Raw genomic sequence first — 20495 nt, forward strand, 5'->3', positions numbered from 1 at the left:
AATTTAAAGTGTAGAAAAAGTGAGTGCAGACAAACCTAGTGTAAGCCATGAAGTTTCAAATACTGAAAAGATATATCTCTCTAGTCTTTCACCACAAGAAGATATATTAATTTTAGAATTTCCATAACTGGTTAAACATAACCTCGAATATTCTGATTATTGTTTTATAGCTTACTCTTCAATCAGATATGTGCATCTACTTAAGAGGACGCCATACTGCAGAAGAAAAAAAGTTTCCTCGCAAAGTCTCTTTCTCCTTCATTACTAAATTAAAATTTAAAGTGTAGAAAAAGTGAGTGCAGACAAACCTAGTGTAAGCCATGAAGTTTCAAATACTGAAAAGATATATCTCTCTAGTCTTTCACCACAAGAAGATATATTAATTTTAGAATTTCCATAACTGGTTAAACATAACCTCGAATATTCTGATTATTGTTTTATAGCTTACTCTTCAATCAGATATGTGCATCTACTTAAGAGGACGCCATACTGCAGAAGAAAAATTGTTTCCTCGCAAAGTCTCTTTCTCCTTCATTACTAAATTAAAATTTAAAGTGTAGAAAAAGTGAGTGCAGACAAACCTAGTGTAAGCCATGAAGTTTCAAATACTGAAAAGATATATCTCTCTAGTCTTTCACCACAAGAAGATATATTAATTTTAGAATTTCCATAACTGGTTAAACATAACCTCGAATATTCTGATTATTGTTTTATAGCTTACTCTTCAATCAGATATGTGCATCTACTTAAGAGGACGCCATACTGCAGAAGAAAAATTGTTTCCTCGCAAAGTCTCTTTCTCCTTCATTACTAAATTAAAATTTAAAGTGTAGAAAAAGTGAGTGCAGACAAACCTAGTGTAAGCCATGAAGTTTCAAATACTGAAAAGATATATCTCTCTAGTCTTTCACCACAAGAAGATATATTAATTTTAGAATTTCCATAACTGGTTAAACATAACCTCGAATATTCTGATTATTGTTTTATAGCTTACTCTTCAATCAGATATGTGCATCTACTTAAGAGGACGCCATACTGCAGAAGAAAAAAAGTTTCCTCGCAAATTCTCTTTCTTCCTTCATTGCTAATTTAAAATTTAAAGTGTAGAAAAAGTGAGTGCAGATAAACCTAGTGTAAGCCATGAAGTTTCAAATACTGAGAAGAAAAAATTTACAATATGCAAATGAAAATAAATTGTGGGATGATAACCTAAGATTACGCAACGGAGAAGTTCTCTGCTAATAATTTGTTTGCATTTTAAAATTTTGAGGTATTTTTTTCAGCAATTGAAACTTTATGACTTAATCTAAGTTTGCCTGAACTTTCTTTTTCTTTCTTTTAAATGTTAAATTAATAATGAAGGAAAAAGAGAATTTGCGACGAAAATTTCTTTCCGTGGCATGGCGTCCTCTTAAGGTGCGTCACATCAATCTCTTATCTGAAGCATACAATCAGTCAGTTTAATTAATTTTTCTAATTTTATTTACTTTGTTGCAAATTAAATATTTTTGTATCATTTGTTATTAAATTCAAGAGTTTCTGAAGGAGTTGCAATTTCAATTTATTTCTGTCATTTACATGATTATAGATTTAGAAAATAATGATAATAATCGAAACAAATTTCTTGTTTTTATATTGTACGATTTTATTTTGAAATCTATAATTTATTTTTAATTTTAAAAAGGAAAAATTTATTTTGTTGTTACTAATTTTAACTTTTTGTAGGTTTTTTGGAGGGCTTCGGCGGGGCTTTTGTGAAGGAATGGCCGTGATATTAAACGGAAGGAAAAGATGCTCGTGAAAGAGTATCGAATTCCACTGCCCCTGACGGTTGAGGAGTATAAGATTGCCCAGCTCTATATGATAGCTGTAAGTATTAATTCAATAAAAAATATTAAACTAATTTTATGTACATAAAAAATATTTAAAAAAGACGAATCATATGTCTAAAAACTACATTTTATTTATGATTTTATTTCTTATTTTTAGAAAGAGAAAAGCAAGTTATTAATAACTAGGAAGCTCCAACCCCCTAAGAGGCTAATATTAATATATACTTATGATCAAATTTATATTGCGCTTATCCTGATACGTTTGCTAACTGTACTTAATATTGCGCACAACATTTTTCATTTCGTTATAATATTTATGTCAAGATTATTTTTATGTAATAATTTAACCCTTTATTTACCAAATTATTAAAAATTTATGAAAACTCTTTTGTGTCCTATTAGATAATGTCTATTTTACACTTTAACAAATATTTTTTTAACTCTCAATAATATTTTCAAACTTTTCATAAAATATTTATTTTGAGACTTACTCCACATTATAAGATTTTAATTTAAGTTAAACGTTTAACACTTAGTTTTTTAACTAGCTGAAAATGTAAATAAATCGAAAAATAAATATGAAGGACTTACTTGAAAAATTAATCGCGATAGAAATCTAAGAATTAAGAATCATGAACGCCTTGGAACGAAATGTCAACAACTAAATAGTTCCATAAGTGAGGTTTAACTTTGAATAATCATGTGTTGTCAACTAGTAATGATAAACAGAAAGTCATAATTCAGGGACAGACATTTTATTCCATATACTTTTATATAAATTTTAATTTCACATAAATTGCTTTGAATCACTAATTCTACAATTTTTATTCAGTAGATCATCATTCACTAATTATTTAACAGTGAAAGAAGTTACTATAAAACATTTTCTTCATGTATTTAAAACCATTTTATCTAATTTTTACAATGTGTATGTTGTGCAGTGTAAATTTTATTAAGATAATTATGATTATCTTCTAAAGATTCTTCTTTCTGTTTGAAATTGTTGATTCTCTATTCTATGTATGAGAGTTGAATTTATTTTATTATCACTTAAATGTATTGAACATCGTTCAGAAGATAAAAGACATAATTATTTACATATTAANTTCTTCGTTACTAATTTAAAATTTAAAGTGTAGAAAAAGTGAGTGCAAACAAACCTAGTGTAAGCCATGAAGTACTGAAAAGAAAAAAATTTACAATATGCAAATGAAAATAAATTATGGGAGAATAACTTAAGATTATGCAACGGAGAAGTTCTCTTCTAATAATGTTTGCATTTTAAAATTTTGAGGTATTTTTTTCAGCAATTGAAACTTTATAACTTAATCTAAGTTTGCCTGAACTTACTTTTTCTTTCTTTTAAATGTTAAATTAATAATGAAGGAGAAAGAGAATTTGCGACGAAAATTTCTTTCCGCGGCATGGCGTCCTCTTAAGGTGCGTCACCTCAATCTCTTATCTGAAGCATACAATCATTCAGCTTTATTTATTTTTCTAATTTTATTTACTTTGTTGTAAATTAAATATTTTTAACTCATTTGTTATTAAATTCAAGAGTTTTTGACGGAGTTACAAATTTGATTTATTTCTGTCATTTACATGATTAAAGATTTAGAAAATAATAATAATCGGAGCAAATTTCTTGTTTTTTTAGTGTATGATTTTGTTTTTAAATCTATAATTTATTTATAATTTTAAAAAGGAAAAATTTATTTGGTTGTTACTAATTTTTAACTTTTTTGTAGGTTTTTTGGAGGGCTTCGGTGGGGCTTTTGTGAAGGAATGGCCGTGATATTAAACAGACGGAAAAGATGCTCGTGAAAGAGTATCGAATTCCACTGCCCCTGACGGTTGAGGAGTATAAGATTGCCCAGCTCTATATGATAGCTGTAAGTATTAATTCAATAAAAAATATTTAAAAAAGACGAATCATATGTCTAAAAACTACATATTATTTATGATTTTATTTCTTATTTTTAGATAGAGAAAGGAAATTTATTAATAACTAGGAAGCTCCAACCCCTAGATGGCTAATACTGATATATACTTATTATCAAATTTATCATAAAATCCTGATACGTTTGCTAACTGTACTTAATATTACGCACTATATTTTTCATTTCGTTATAATATTTATGTAAGAATTACTTTTATGTAATAATTTAACCCTTTATTTACCAAATTATTAAAAATTTATCAAACTCTGTGAAACTTTTGTGTCCTATTAGATAATGTCTATTTTACACTTTGACAAATATTTTTAAACACTCAATAATATTTTCAAACTTTTTATAAAATATTTATTTTGAGACTTACACCACATTATAAAATTTTAATTTAAGTTAAACGTTCCGCACTTTGTTTTTTAACTAGTTGAAAATGTAAATTAATCAAAAAGTAAATATGTAGGAAAATTGATCGAGATAGAAATCTGAGAATTGAAGAATCATGAGTGCCTTGGGACGAAATATCAACAACTAAATAGTTCCATAAGTGAGGGACAACTTCAAATAATCATGTGTTGTCAACTAGTAATGATAAACAGAAAGTCATAATTCAGGAACAGACATTTTATTCCATTCCAATGCTTTATGAAAATAATGTACTTTTATATACATTTTAATTTCACATAAATTACTTTGAATCACTAATGCTACAATTTTTATTCAGTAGATCATCATTCACTAATTATTTAACAGTGAAAGAAGTTACTATAAAACATTTTCTTCATGTATTTAAAACCATTTTATCTAATTTTTACAATGTGTATGTTGTGCAGTGTAAATTTTATTAAGATAATTATGATTATCTTCTAAAGATTCTTCTTTCTGTTTGAAATTGTTGATTCTCTATTCTATGTATGAGAGTTGAATTTATTTTATTATCACTTAAATGTATTGAACATCGTTCAGAAGATAAAAGACATAATTATTTACATATTAAAGACATAATTATTTTGCATTAAATTTTACCATAAAAAAGTCGTTAGTGATATGCTGTCAAATTGATGGCAACTACTATGTTGTTAAACAATTAGAAACATTTTCCTTCATATATTCTCTGACAATGGAAAGGCATAGGTATACCAATTGTTCTTATAGTATAATAGTTTTGAGTTACTGAAGAGTAATGACGCGTACAAATGATTCTGATTTTCAAATTTTACCTCATTTTTCTTTGAAAAGAACCCCCATTGATGAGGTGTTAGGCTCTCTCAACAATGTATTATATTTATAGATTTTACAATAAAAATTGATTTATAGTTGCCAGTTTAGTAAAATTGTGCCTAAATGTCTCGTAGTCTTCCGACATAAGTCTCTAAAACTTCTGAGAAAATAATAATAAAAATTTAAACCTCACTCAATTATTTGTTTGCACGAAAAGCGAAAAGATTAGGTATGTGAAAGATAAAGATGAAGACGTAGTATAATCAAAAAGTAATCATTCAGCGATTTTATTTAAAATCTAGACATTTTGAGATACTGCATTTTACAAACAGTTTTCATTTAATTTTTATAGTTTTTATTTAATTTCATTTTTATGTTATTTAATTTTACCATAGTTGTAAACATAAATGTTTTATTTTTAGAAAAAAAGCCGTCAAGAGAGCAAAGGAGCTGGTAGTGGTGTCGAAATACTTATTAATGAACCTTACTCTGATGGACCTGGTGGCAGTGGACAATATACTCGTAAAATTTATCATGTTGGAAGTCATCTTCCAGGTACTATTTGATTAATTTGTAATCAAAAATTTAAATCTTTAAAATATAATTGATATTGCTTACTTTAAAAAAGTAATTACATATACATANATATATATATATATATCAGTTCATTTAATAAAATAGTTTTTTGTGCGTTTTAAAGTTTTAAAATTAATTTATAAATTTCGTATTTTGTTATTTCTTAAGCAACTGAAAGAAATATTTTATGAATGTGCATTGAAAAGAATAATAAAAAAATTAGATTTGATTGATGCGAAGAAATTATTTGCTTTCTGAAGATTCTGTAGTGTTAGTTAATGTGAAAGGATGATATGTAAGCTAGATTCTCAGGTGAATGTCAGCATCCAAGTAATAGTTCGTTGTTATATTCGAGATATTTTCCTTACTATCCTTTTTTCTCACTTTCATCAATGAATGTGAACATTTAGCGTGTTGGTTATTTAAGATATTTTTGTTATGTTAATACAAGAATGCATCTTCAAATTTAAAGTAAGAAATAAGTATTCTTTAAAATGTATTATAACGTATGCCAAAATAGGAAAATGCTTAAGGTATAGCACATGATATCAATAAGTTGTTATACCTAAAATGAACAGTTTTCGACCTCAACATACACCAGCAATACATGAAAGTAGTTATGTAACTAATTATTCGGGCTTTCATTTACGTATAATTGGTGTGTTCTGATAATGTTAACATTCTCTTACTCCAATGATTTACAGTTCGCAAAGTATGCGTTTTTTTTTAAAAAAAGCTTAGCTCTTTAAGAACATTGTCAAACTAATAAAACACTTTCCAGATCATAGGACAATCTTTGACATTTCACTAAATACGCATAAATAAGAGTAAATGTAGAGCATTAATATTATGACAGTTTATAATAGTTTGTTAAGTTTATTTTTAGGCATAAAAATGAAGCATAAGATGTGACTTATTTTGATTTCGAAGTTCACTAAAAAGAATAACAATGATAAAAGTCAAAAATTAATAATATTTTAATTTGAATACAGCCTTACGCAAATCTAAAGCACTCACAAACAAGATAATATTTTCTTAAATTTAATTATCCAGAATTATGGAATATGATCGAAAAAAGAAAGAAAATATTAATCACTTTATAAATATTTACGAATGATATGATTTAAAAATTTATTGATGCAAACATAATCCGTACCATTGCAAGTTGTTTTCAGTTTTTTTTGTCTTTTGCTACCATTCGAGAGAATTAATAAAAAGAACTATAGAGTTAATAAAATGATCTATAGACTTAATAATGTAGCTATTTTTACATATCTAGACTGGTTTAATTTTTAAAATTTTTTTGTCTAAATGAAAATATTGTAAATTTTAACTTTCATTCATGTTCAGCAATTAAATTATTTAAAAAATTTATGCATGATCTTGAGACCCGTAGAATTCGAAGACACGCTCTTGATTTAAAATTTTATGACGGAATGTAAATTTCATTTATTAACGTGAATCTTTTTAGCTCCCCTTAATGAAGGCGTTTCATTTTCTTCAACTTAAATTACTCAATCTTTTTATTTAATTATAAATGATATTTTGGGTTATATGAGCAAAGAAAACTGATATTGGTTTGAGAGCAGTATATTTTTTAAAGTTCCTAATATGATATATTTATTTACTTAACTTTGAGGCCTTGTTTTTTGTTTCTTGTCTCAATAAATGAAATATTGTAACAAATATGAAATGAAAAAAAGAAGTATTTTTAGAAACTTACTGTATTTCTTTAGCTGATTTTTGTATGTTTTGCAGTTCTATTAATAATAGGTATGTACTTGTAGACTTCTTGACATCTTACTTATCAATTATTGCTAAAATTGCTCATTAAAACTTCTTTTATAAGAAAAAATAAAAACTAGTAAAAGGTGTGATAGATTTGATGTAAAAGATTAAATAAAATTTTCTAAAAAATATCAAGTTTTTAATAAATAGAAAAGTAAACATTTTGTTTATTTTTTGATCGAATCTTTGAAATTACACCTTAAGCAAATTTACAGTCATAAACACTATGAGTATTTAACCCCTCAGAAAGTTTCTGGACGTTCAAATATTACAAAAGCATATTTTTGGCTCTTTTAGACGCAATTTCTGCCTTTGTCTGCAAAAATAAGCAAACCTTATGTTGAAATAATAAAAACTGCAATACGCCTCTTGTTTTATTGCTTTAGTTTTGACTTTTGCAATATAATATTAAGACTTTTAGGATTAAGTTCAAATAAAAGGGTGTAACTTTGCGTTTTAATTTATTTTACAAAATTGTGAAACTTTTTAACGAAATATTTTTTTAAAACTTTTTCTTTCCTTAAATTTAACTTATATTAAAAATTTAAATTTTTTGATGATAGTAATATTTTTGTTTTTGTTTAATGTTTTTGCATTTTAAAAAATTGCATCAAAGCTTCACTTTTTAGGTAAACACAGGTTCGATGATCCTAATGATATTTTCTCCTTTGCATTTACGTCAAATTTACTGAAAAACATGTTTGATATTCTTGTTTTGATGTAATTCAAAGTAGTTTAAATTTGGCTTAGTAAATTCGATTTCAGCTTTTGTAACTATATTCTTGATTCAATCCATAATTTCACTCCATTAATTTGTTTTATTGTTTTACTGCATTACAATAGACATGTTTCATTTTATGTTATTCAATTGGAAAAAAAGCGCAGATAAAAAATCGAATACGAACTTTCTCAAACTTATATTGTTAAGAGGGTTAAGGGTGCGAAGAGGCCCCTAAAGTTTACTAATTAATTATTACTAATTATTAATTAGTTTATGAAATTAATCTGAAAAAAATTCAAACTAGATTTTTGGACAATCAGTTTGGATGCAAGATACAATAGGCCCGAAAATTTTTTTGGGTGATATGAGCAACAATTTGGAAACGATACTAATAGTCTTAGAAGCAAAAGAGAGTGTAAAAGTTTGGTTCTTGTTTTTATATATATATATATATATTATNCTATACTAAAACTCGTTACACCTCACCGTTTGTCGAAAAATTCCTTCTAGAAATTGAAACTAAATATTTTAATGATGGTGGACAGCAAGAAAACGTGTTTAATCTTTCTGGTAGTGATTTGAGAAATCGAGTTGTTGGTAAGCATTCTATATATTTATTTTTTCAAATTATCGAATTTAATTCTGAGATTCTTAAGCATGTTAAATTAATTTCTATTTTTTTTACGCATATATGAATTTATGATGCATAGAACAATACTTTTAAGATATTTTTTTTCCAATCTACTTTCGTTGGCAAATTTCATGTCTTGTCAAAATCTCCCCCCTCCTGCTTCACGCTTTGGCCAATAGCCCATTTGGAAGTCTAGTTTGACGTTAAGAATCAAGTAAAATAAAATCCTGCGTGTCTTAATATGTTTGCCAACTTTCCTTTCATTGCAAACTGCATTTTTCGTTTGATTATATTATTTTTATTTCAAACCTTAAGGGGATTATAAACATACTGGCCAAATGACTTGCCAGTTAATATTTGAGGCTTCGTCCTCTTCCCCCCCTCTTCCCTCGATAAACCGTAGAATTTACTTAAAAAGCTTGTTATAAATCTGACACCCAGATGAACCGTTAGAGTTAAGTGGTAGGCAGCAACAAATTGCTAATCCCGAGGGTCTGGGTTTCGAACACCGGACGTTATCAATTTTAAAAATTATATTTAAGAAAAATAAATTCAGCAAAAAGGACATTGTTTTTACGTGGTTCACTGGGCATTATGGAATCCATTGCTCGGAGATTGCCAATTCAATGGAAAAAATAGTGCGTTGACTTTACAAAATCTCGTTCAAGTGCACATTCTGGGACAATAAAACGATTAATAAAAAATATTATGTCTGAGGAGTTCAATAAGCACCTCGCTGTTAGGACGATTCAAAAGTCTTGGAAAGATATTATCTGTAGTTTCAAAATGTCTCAGGTATAAAATAGTGGCTGATTTTAACCTCGCTACTGGTGCAAAACACGTTCCCCGTCTCCGCATAGTTTCAAGTCGTATCTGCATTTTCTTTAATCTGAAATGGGTCATATCGAGCTTTGATGGAGTTTTCTAATCTAGAAATTAAAAAGAAAAATCTAAATATCGTTTTTTTATTGCATATTTTGAAGTCTTATACTATGGGGTAAATATGAGCGAAACCATTTTTCCTGGAAACTATTTGATTAGTTACAAAACGCAATAATCGGAACAGCAGTCCCGCATAGGTAATGGCTCACGGATGGTGCAGGAGACAATCAGGCCTATAAACGAAGACTTGTCAAATAGCAATTTACTGGAAAGTCAAAACAATAATGAATCTCTAAATTTGCTTCTTTGGACGTTTTCTCCAAAAAGATGTGTCGTTGAATGATTTCAGTAAAGATGTGGTTGAAATTGCCAATTATTTGGCTACGATGATCTTCAACGACAGTTTCATGGGGATTACCAGCATCATGGCAAATCGACGAATTAGCAACGTTGGTAGTACGATATTATTTCTAGCGTGTATTTCAAGATACTATTTTCAGAACATTGAAAAAAGTTTGAATAATTTAAAAACATTAGTTACTTTTATTTATTTATTTTAGTAATAAAGGAAATTTTAATTCCTTTTAACCCTTGTTTTATGCACATTTTTGCTTCTTTCAAAATCAACATTTTGTAGGTTTTTTGAAAGCTTTATTGTCTGTTCTTTAATTTCCATTACAAACTATTTTGATGTTTAAAAATTTCTTTCTCGTATTTTTAAAAACATTATTTTTCTATGCGTAATTTTAAATATTAATGCATATATATCACAATACTTAATAAAAAGAAATGAAATCTCGAATGTTCTTTTACGATTAAAATTTTTTCAACAACATGTATCGATTTTTTCCAAAATCATTTATGTAAATTAAATTTACTAATGATATTTTATTTTGATCTCTTCTGTAACATTTATGGAAATGGAGCAAAAGCTCAGCATATAAGACAACGGTGATCGATATAATGCAACTTTCTATCTTGCTTTGAGGGTAAATAAAGTAATTGCGATTGATTTCGGCTTTTTTTTTTTATGCAACGTTTTATTTTGAAGTAAACGATCAAATTGGTATAAAAATTTATCAATTTAAAATTTTTAAACGATTCTTAAAAGTTATTGTCATTTGCCCTTGACATCCTATCACTGAAAACTTAAAATGATCTAGGGTCAGACTGACCTTTGAAAGGCTGCCAAATACTGCGAATGGTATGTAACCATTTCGAGGCATCATTAGAATTTTTACGATTACAGTGGCATAAAATAAATATTGAATATAAGTTGTCTTTTTGCCAAATATTTGATTAAGAAAATTAATAGTATGTGTATCAATTCATTTGTATTAGTAAAGGAAAATGCTATTTATCCCCTAAAACACAGTAAAAAGTAAATTTTTATAGTAATATTTTATTGTAAAAAGCTATTTTAAAATTACTGCACTAATTTTACTTTTTGGCTTTTGCAATCCAATGAGATTTTTATTTTCTGATTGTTATTTATGAATGAATATGAATTTCATATCTAAAATAATTCGTACCAATCTGTATTTTTTTCCTACGTATTGAATAGCTAGGGAGAGCGGGGCTAGTTTTGGTTTATTACTATTTTACTTGTTTTTCTGTAAAACTTACGACAATATCGTTTTTGAAGATAGTCAATTAATAAGAAATGTTTAAAAAAATTGGTTTTGAAACAGACCATTTTACAACAGAGGAGGATACCTCAATTTTATCGGTTTTGTACACGCAAAATGTATGGAGATAAGGATAAGTAGTATTACATTCCACTACTAAGAATTATTAATTTTCTAATAAATTATTAAAATATTCATAAATTTTTAGTTGCAATAAATTTTGTTTGATATGGTAAATTAATTTTAAGCCGCGAATGCAAAATAATGCAAAATAATGCAAAATATGCAATGCAAAAAATATGCAATCAAAATAATGCAAAATATGCATTTTGTACCGTCTAAAAGATTTTTCGTCTCAGTTGGCTCAAGTCACTCAACTTGAGATAGGAAACAAGCGTTAATAAAATAAACAAATAAATAAATAAATGAAAATTAAAAAAAATAGCAAGTCAATATTATTCACAACTACGAGTTGAAAAAATCATTTGTTCAAATCATTTGTTTGAATTGGTGATTTTAATTTTTACACAATATCGTTGAGGTGAAACCAAATCGTCTCTGAGCATATACTACAGACTTAATGTCCAACATGCGATTCAGCTGTACTTCCTGCTTGCTTTAACTAATGTACTAATTGGGCTTTTCTAAAACGTAATTGCCTTATTCTTTCTTAAAATCGATTTAAACATTTTCAGCCCATGAATACAATCCTAATTTTTTACTTTTTGAATTGCAAATGTCTCATCCATATCCTTGGATTTCTCAGAATAGCAAAATCTCCAGGGGGATTAAAGAAAAAAATTTATATAATAGGAAATCAGAAAATTTTCTATCCTTCTCAAGGAGGCTCCGTCCGCACTGAAACTTTGATGACACCCTCTAGTCATGTGACTATGGTGTTTCTATTTAACAAGACTTATTATTGTTGGAAAAAAAAGTTGAATGTTAATTTACTTCTATACAAATTCGCTCGGTTTTTCTCCCCAAATTCTAATTATCCTTATTCGGATCTATATCACAATCATTTGACTTAAATTATAACAATTTTGACTAATGTTGCCAAATATATATAATATAAAATCAAACATATTATGTAGTCAAATGCAGTTAACAGTTAAAATATATTTTGATTACCACGCTTATATTCTATATTTTATGAAATTTATTTCATCCGGATTAAATAAATATTCCGGATTAAATAAAAATTTATAAATTGAGAATTTATTTTATTGTAGATTTAATTGACGTTGTGAAAGACACGTCTTATTCATCAGAATATATTCAAGATGAAGATCCCAAACTTTACGTGTCCTCAAAAACTAACAGAGGCCCTCTCTCTGATGAGTGGCTTGATGAATATTCGACTTCACAAACAATTCAAGACAGCCCAATTATGTGTGCATACAAGCTTTGCCGTGTGGAATTCCGCTACTGGGGCATGCAAACTAAAATTGAAAAATTTATCCATGATTTTGGTAATTATTATTTTAATTGAAATTTTTTCCTTTTCCTTAATTTTAATTGAAATTTACTTGTATATGTTTTTAATATATGAAATTTATAGTTTGGGAAATGGCCACGCCTTTCGCGTTTAATAGTTTAAACATTTCTTTTCTAGCTCTTCCAAGTTAATCCCTTTTTAAATTTTACTGTCGTTGCCAATGAGAATCTTTTTGTCGATTAATGAAAAGCGTGATTATAATTTTATTAATTTTCCAATAAGGTCATAGAATCTGGTCTTGATCTAAATGTTACCGTAAATTAAATCATTTTTCTGTTCTATTGCGCACTTTAGACGGCTCATAGAATAGAAAAAAATAAAATAAAATAAAATTCAATACTTAGATTTAGATAAGATTTTATGAACTTATTGTGGACATTGGTAGGGGTTCATTAGGAATTAATTGCTTTGAACTCTGGCATACGTGATGTGTGGATATTGACTGATAGCTAAAATTCAATACTTGAAGGATTGACCACGTATCCTGTTTAAATATGGACAGGATATCATTTTAAGATCGGCCCTGTGTACTTTCAGTGGATTCCATCCCACGTGGCAGTTTTTGGAAAATAATTGCTGATCTGCTTGCTAGGTAGAACAGTGACCTTCTCACAGTCCCTTACTCCATACTACAAGCTTCTGAGGTTCACTCTCGAATTTTGGCGAAAATAAATGCCGCTTGGAAAATTTCTCCAGTTCATGGTACGCCGCTTAATGTCCTGAATTATCTCTGCAGTGCTGTCCTTCATTTGCTCAAACGTTTTATCTAAACTTAGGACTGATCACATAAAAAGTTCCATCCTTCAGGGAATCGAGAAGACATCTGCCGATTGTCACAACTCAGTCCTCTCATATTATTGATTGCATTGGAACCTCAGTGATAGCTACTGTTGAATGGAGAGACTGTTTGCGATTTGTTGATACGACATGACTTTTTGGACTTTTGGTTTTGGGATCTAAATCAAGGAGATAAGTAACAACATTAATGGATGGTTCATAATATTGTGACTTTAACAATTTCATTATCATTTGCGAATTGTAATCCATTTAACACTGATTGCTCGATAATTAACTCACTTATTATATTTATTAAGTTATAAAAACGAAATATTTCATTTTATTTTTGTTTGATGAAATCTAAACTTCTACTTATGTATTACGTTATCGACTCATGTCCTCAGCTTTCAATTCAACCAAGCTCTCAATTAAAATTGTACATTTAATTAAGTGCTAAAAATTGTGTTTTAAATTACGATGGTGGATTGGAATATGTTTCAAAATTAGTTGCTTCCGACTTATATATTTTTAGTTCATCTTTTTGTAATGGGAAAAAAACTGCATTTCTAATATTTTATATACTTAGTTTGGTATTTTGCTTTTATTTATTGTAACAGCTCTTAGAAAAACAATGTTCCGCGCCCACAGACAAGCTTGGGCTTGGCAAGATGAATGGTATGGCCTTACAATGGATGATATTCGTCGGCTGGAACGAGAAACGCAAGAAGCGCTTGCGAAAAAAATGAATACCGACGAAGATTCTCAACCATCAGTTCATCCTAGTCCATCTGCTTGCTCTGGACAAGAAATTGATCTTAATGCAATTGATAAAGACAAAGACAATGATTCTTGTGTGCATTTGGAAGGAAGTCCATCTCCAAATAGACCTCGTAAACCTAGAAACCTGTCAGTTGCCAATATCGGGAATGATAACGCCCCAGCAGAAGATGGTAGGCAAAAATTGTGGTCAAGAAGTGGATCTAGAACAGCCCTTTGTTCTCCTAGTAAGTTAAATGATTATTAATTGCTTTGTTACTTTTAACTATAGTCTAATTCAATACGCATATATGGAGAGAGCTTTAGATTTTAGGGTTAGGTTAAATTTAATAATTTTTTAACTTAAATTATTAAGCGATTCTTACTCTAACATAAGGAAACGCGACTGGTTCGACGGGATTATTTTTTAAATTTACTTAAAAAATTTCTGAATAAAAAAAGGTATCTTAAATCAGATAAAAATTTTTTTTTGGGTGTAATGAAAGCAGGAATAAAATGTTTACTGTCTGTATGGAACAGTCTAAAAATCTTTAACAATCATAATTTTTTGGTTGCAAAATATAATTTTTTAAACCGTTAGTAATACCCTTCAAACAATTTTTAATTGGACAAACAAAGAATTTTTTTTATAGTTTTAAATACAGCTGTTCCTTTGTTTAATTCAACCGTAATGTTTGGTAATAAATTATGGAAATCAATGTTTAGCTTTAATATTGTTTTCCATTGCATTTGAATCAATTTCAGGTGGAAGTTCAAATGCAAGTTTCGATCTTCAAGTAGCAGCCAACTGGCGAATGGAAAGCATCGTGAGAGATTCAGAAAGTAGTTCGGACGAGGAATTTTTCGATGCCGAAGGTATGCATAACAGTTTTTTTTGTTTTGTTTGTTTACTTCGAAAATACTGATGTATTATAAAATCTAATAAAATTATAAAAATATCCTTTTTTTTCTCTAGAAAATATAATGATGGAAGCGTTTACCTTAGCTCGATGGAACTCAATGGACATGATACCTGACGATGACGAAAAAGATCAAAATGCACCTGACATGCCTGATTTTCGAGATGGTAAGTAATGTTTCATATTAATCATAATGATGATATTTTGAAATAGGTTTTGGACAGCATTGTCAAAATAATAGTTTTATTTTAATCTTAATTTTTACGTTGTGAATAAACATTTATCCAATAATTTTATTTATGGAATCCGTTCTAATTTATAAGCGCTTTTTTATTTTTCACCTATTTTCATTGATAAGCAAATAACGCTTCCTTTCTCTATGATTATGTGAGTTTCATTTTCCAAAATTAATTACTTTTTCATTTTACGCGGGATTTTTCTGGGTATTTAGTTTATAGAGATACAGTGTCTTAACTATTACCTCTACACCATTGGTTGCAAAAATAAGCAAATTGTAAACGCTTACCTCTTTCTGACACAAAACAAAACTTTTAGAAGCATGCGGCTTACTTAATATATATTTGAACCCGATAATGGTGCACATAAACAGTTCCAATTAAGTTTCCAAATCCAAAAATCATTTTAACTGGTGAAATATTTTATATATGTCTTTAAAAAAATAAGTTATAACTTTTAATTTCTTTTATGAGTCTTCTTGACCTTTCAACAACTTGTTTTATTATTATTTAAATTCAACATAAATTTTTTAATATCTATTTCTTAGAAAAAAAAATTACAGATTTACAAACTCTGCCAGATGTATGCACCTCCTCTGAATAAAATTTAAATAAAAGAAATAGAGTTTTAGTATTACTGTTCCTAAAAAGGGAAATTTACCATTTATAGATTTGAATGAAAGTAGAAATATTACTGTATCCCACTTAATGTAAATTGTAAACGCCTTTATGTCGTCGGTTGAAATGTATGATTATTGCAACGCAAGTATTCTTTGGCTTGTAAATATTATAATATACAAAGAATTTTGTAAAGCTCGATAATTATTTTTGAGTATCACCTGCTGATATTTGTAACTTTAAATAATTCAGCGTAATAAATAAGTAGTTAAAAAAACTAATAAAATACGTTAAGGGTATAGTCATTAGACAGAAAAAGATTGCCACTTCCACCATAGAAAGTTAAATGAGCGCAGTTATAAAGTAAATGAGTTCTTAGGAAAATTTTTCGTTTCCTTTTATTCGCTGAAAAGTGTTCTATTAAACCTACTTACAGCTGTAACTATTTTATGTTTTACTACTTTAAAATTTTTTTTAAACCTATTATAATGGCCTATTATATTTTACCTATTATAACTTTTTGAAACCTATTATAATATGTCCATTTTTGTACCTTTATTTGTGCTTTATTCACGTCACTTTTCTTTGTTCATATGTAGCGCAAAGTTTACCCTTACGGCTATTAAAGTAGCTTTTACAGTAACTTAGTAAACTAAATATTTAATTTCTATTTTACGTAGCTGTCATGGAGCAATTAAATGTGACGTTGTTTTTATAGACTAGATCTGTGCTTTGTTGCTGTTTTTTCATTTATGCTATTACTATACTTGATTATGTTTCTCTTTGAACTCAATTAACATACTAGCATTTAATATTTTTTCTTCGAATTCAACGTTCTTTGGTTTCCATTTCAATTTCAGATAGCATATTTTCCAACACTTTCATTAAGAAGGTTCAGTCTGAACATGCCAATGTCAGAAATCCTAGTGTTGGATCCGCTTCTGCTGCAACTCGTACTAGCTTGGATACCTCATTGCCCTCCACGCCCACTGCTTCACCTGCCCATCAGTCTTCATGTACAACCACCATTTTAGTCATGGTTATGCATGCTGGTAGCGTGCTAGATTCTGGTATCGAACCTACGGCTAACAAGAAGACTGATGTAAATACTTTTGCTAGTTCTTTTGAGGCTGTAATGCGACAACATTATCCTACATTATTAGGGCATTTGAGTGTGCGTCTTGTATCATGTGCTGCTGTGTGCTCAGAAGCTCTTGCAGTCTTATCAAAGTAATTTTCATTTCTAACAGTCTTAATCTTTAACAACTATTGACTATCTTATTTCATATAATAACAATCTAAAAACAGTATTTATTCTGGAAATATATATGCCTTAAATTCATTATTTTCTAACTTTTTTCGGAGATTAGCGAACTCACGTTTGTAAATGTACAATGCGAAAAAAACAAACAAACTAACAATCAAGTTGAATTATTTTTGATCTGATTATCGGGTTTTTACGTATTTCGTTCGAGGTCCTAATCTTAAACATGCTTATTGGTACAAACAATAATTTGAGTAATGAAATCAGACACAAAAGAAAAAAAAAACGTTCTTTCTCTGAATAAAGTTTAGACAGAAGAGCAGTCGAAAGTTGGGACACCTTAAAGTTAATTTCACTTTTTGTGTATTTTTGCTGTATCTCAAAAATTTTCCAATGAATTGAAACATTTTTGCATACAATTATAGAATTCGTTTATCGAAAGATAATTCCACTTAAATAATTTTTAATAATTATTTTTTATTGAACTTGTTAACAAGCTGAATGCCACGCTAATTTTACATGACTTGCCCGTCTGGCCAATAGCTGCGAACTAAATTGGCAAATATTAGACAGATTTTGCTAGTTTTTAAAAGGTTTAGCATGACATATCTGAAAAAAGTGGTGAATTATATAAGCCTACGAATTGTTTAGAAATAGTGGTGAATAAAAATCTACTAAATTGAATTTATTAAACCAAGAATCACAATTAATGAACTACCACTTGAAAATATTTATTCGCTGTCCGGAGCAAGTTGGCATCTCTGTGTATATAAATAAAACTATTTTTGTGTGTCCTATTGCATTAATTTATTCAAACCATTTTAGTAACGATAATAAAAATTTACTCGAATTATGTGTTTCTAATAAACTTGGCTTCGCCGGTCACCGGTGACCCCCGTGGCACTACGAACAAACTCAGTGCCGGTCACCGGTGACTCTCATGGTATTCAACGTGTTAATAATAGTCTAAAAAAGTTTGAATCGCAAGACAGACAAATTTTTTGATCAATTTAAAGTATATAAATTTAATTGACAAAATGAGTGTAAATGACAATTACAAAATGAGTGTAAATGACAATTACAAAATGAGTGTAAATTTATGAGTTATCAAATTTTAGAAAAGTCATATATTTAAACATTTAATTTCTTGAGAACTATCCGACCAATTACATTATTTTGCATTTTGTCATTTAATTATACACTTTAAAATGATATAAAAATTTGTACGCCTTACAATTCCAAAATTTTCTGACTATTCTTAACAAACAATATAATAAAGTAATTATTAAAAATTATTTTTTTCACGGAGTTATTGTTGGATAAAAGAGTTTTATCATTGAATCAAAACAATTTTTGATTCGCTTAAAAAGTTTTTGAGGTGTAGCAAAATATGAAAGAAAGTGGAATAAACATTAAGGGCTTTAACTTTCGACTGCGTTTCTGACTTAACTATTGAGACCATATTTTCGGGATTGCGGCTACACCCTCTCCCTATAATTTGAAAATCAGAAATCCGAATTCGTTGAAAAAAGGGTATCTTTATTTCGAGAAAGTACGTTTTTGTGTCGGAATTCGTAATTAGACAAGTGCGGCATTGTCTCTAATGTACTTTTACACATTAAATCGAATGGGACAAAACCGTGGTCGGAAAGTTTATAAGTTACATAGGTACAATTAACAAAAACTACAATTTTTGACTTGTATCCAGTCATCTTGTAGTAAAAATAGTTTTATTTATCTTATTGTTAAACTCAAGGGAAAAAGCTATTTGGTAAACTCCTCTTGGTAAAGGTAAAAAGTAGCTTCACCTCGCACATCAGGTTTAAGCGGGTCTCGTTCAATTCATCTTAAAAAGTTCACAACGTTTTGCCACTTACATAGAAGAGGGTACTTGAGTTTACCAGTTTGAATTTTTTTTGTGGGGATATTTATATAAGACCCAATTTTTAATGTTCCACCTGAATCTAAACTGTGAATTAATTGCATTTCTGTTAATATTAAATTAGTTTTTGTTTTAAGAATTATTAATTAAATAAGATCTATTATAATGATACTTTACTTTTGCTGTAACTCCAGAAAGCACGGTCATGGTCATTTTCGTCCAAAAATTTTTTCTTCTTGTGGAATTTATAAACACGCAGAGATTTATCATTTAATTGTGCTGAAAAATATCAAACGCTATTTAATACTCCTATATTGTACGCGATGCTTGTCCACGCTTTTCTTTTTATTAAAACTAGCAAATTCCCTCTAGAATGAAATTTTCCCGATTCGTAGAGACGGATCTTCCTTTAAGAAATTGATGTAGTATTCCGAATTTCGTTTATATTTCTAGATTATAAATGCTGTTTTTTTCACTATACAGGGTGTTTATAAAGTCCCGAACCCATTTTGATATTTAAAAACTCATAAAATAATAAAGATATAGATTCAAATATTAACATAAATGGTTAGATAGACTTAAAAAGTTTCATGACCCTTGTCAATGAACTTGCACGTGTGCCCCCTTCGTCGCATGGAGAATATCATACGGGGTTTACGGAGATAGTCAATTTCACGCCAGATAGCGGTAAGTTCCAGGTATCCATAAAATCTGTGCTTTCTCTTGCGGTGTATGCATTCTCCTTAATATCCGCTCGAATAAAACATCGCATAGAAAAGTACTACATAGAACAAACACATCAAGAGTAAACATAACATTGCAATAGTTGCCAAAAACAAAAGAGAGAAAAATGCAATTAATAAGCAGACGATATTTAGACTGGAAAATGAAATTATCCGAAATTAACCACGCGCGCAGACGATATTTACAACAGTAAAGATATTCAAACCTGAAAAGGAAAATATATGAGTTATTCCATCAATAAATGCCATAAGTTTGTTTATATCTTCATTATTTTATGAGTTATTAAACATCAAAATGGGTCCGGGAATTTATAAACACCCTGTATATTAAAAAAGTAATTTCCAAATACCCTCTATTTAGAAGCTGTTAATAAATATTGAGTTAAATTATTATTTTAAATTGAAGTATAACATTGATTGATAATTATTTTTCATTTTTAAAATAAAACAAAAAAGAAACATTTGTTATCCTGAAATACACCTTCCCCTAAAACAATTATTGTTATTATTAACATTTTTGAAACCCTATTTACATACTTTCCTGCCCTTTTTAAATCCTATTTTTATATA

General features: G+C 28.7%; 1 protein-coding gene across 1 annotated transcript in view; it reads left to right on the forward strand.

Moving 5' to 3' along the window:
• LOC107437992 (retinal degeneration B) overlaps positions 1-20495 on the forward strand; it is a gene marked incomplete in the record, with an annotated part of 41051 nt that overhangs the window by 5474 nt on the left and 15082 nt on the right. The window contains 8 exon segments of the mRNA XM_071179714.1: positions 3581-3724; positions 5425-5557; positions 8510-8684; positions 12464-12703; positions 14124-14510; positions 15028-15138; positions 15239-15349; positions 16897-17266. Of these exon segments, the coding sequence (XP_071035815.1) occupies positions 5480-5557; positions 8510-8684; positions 12464-12703; positions 14124-14510; positions 15028-15138; positions 15239-15349; positions 16897-17266 (1472 nt within the window).

This window comes from Parasteatoda tepidariorum, chromosome 4 (genome assembly GCF_043381705.1).
Source record: "Parasteatoda tepidariorum isolate YZ-2023 chromosome 4, CAS_Ptep_4.0, whole genome shotgun sequence".
Taxonomy (NCBI): domain Eukaryota; kingdom Metazoa; phylum Arthropoda; class Arachnida; order Araneae; family Theridiidae; genus Parasteatoda; species Parasteatoda tepidariorum.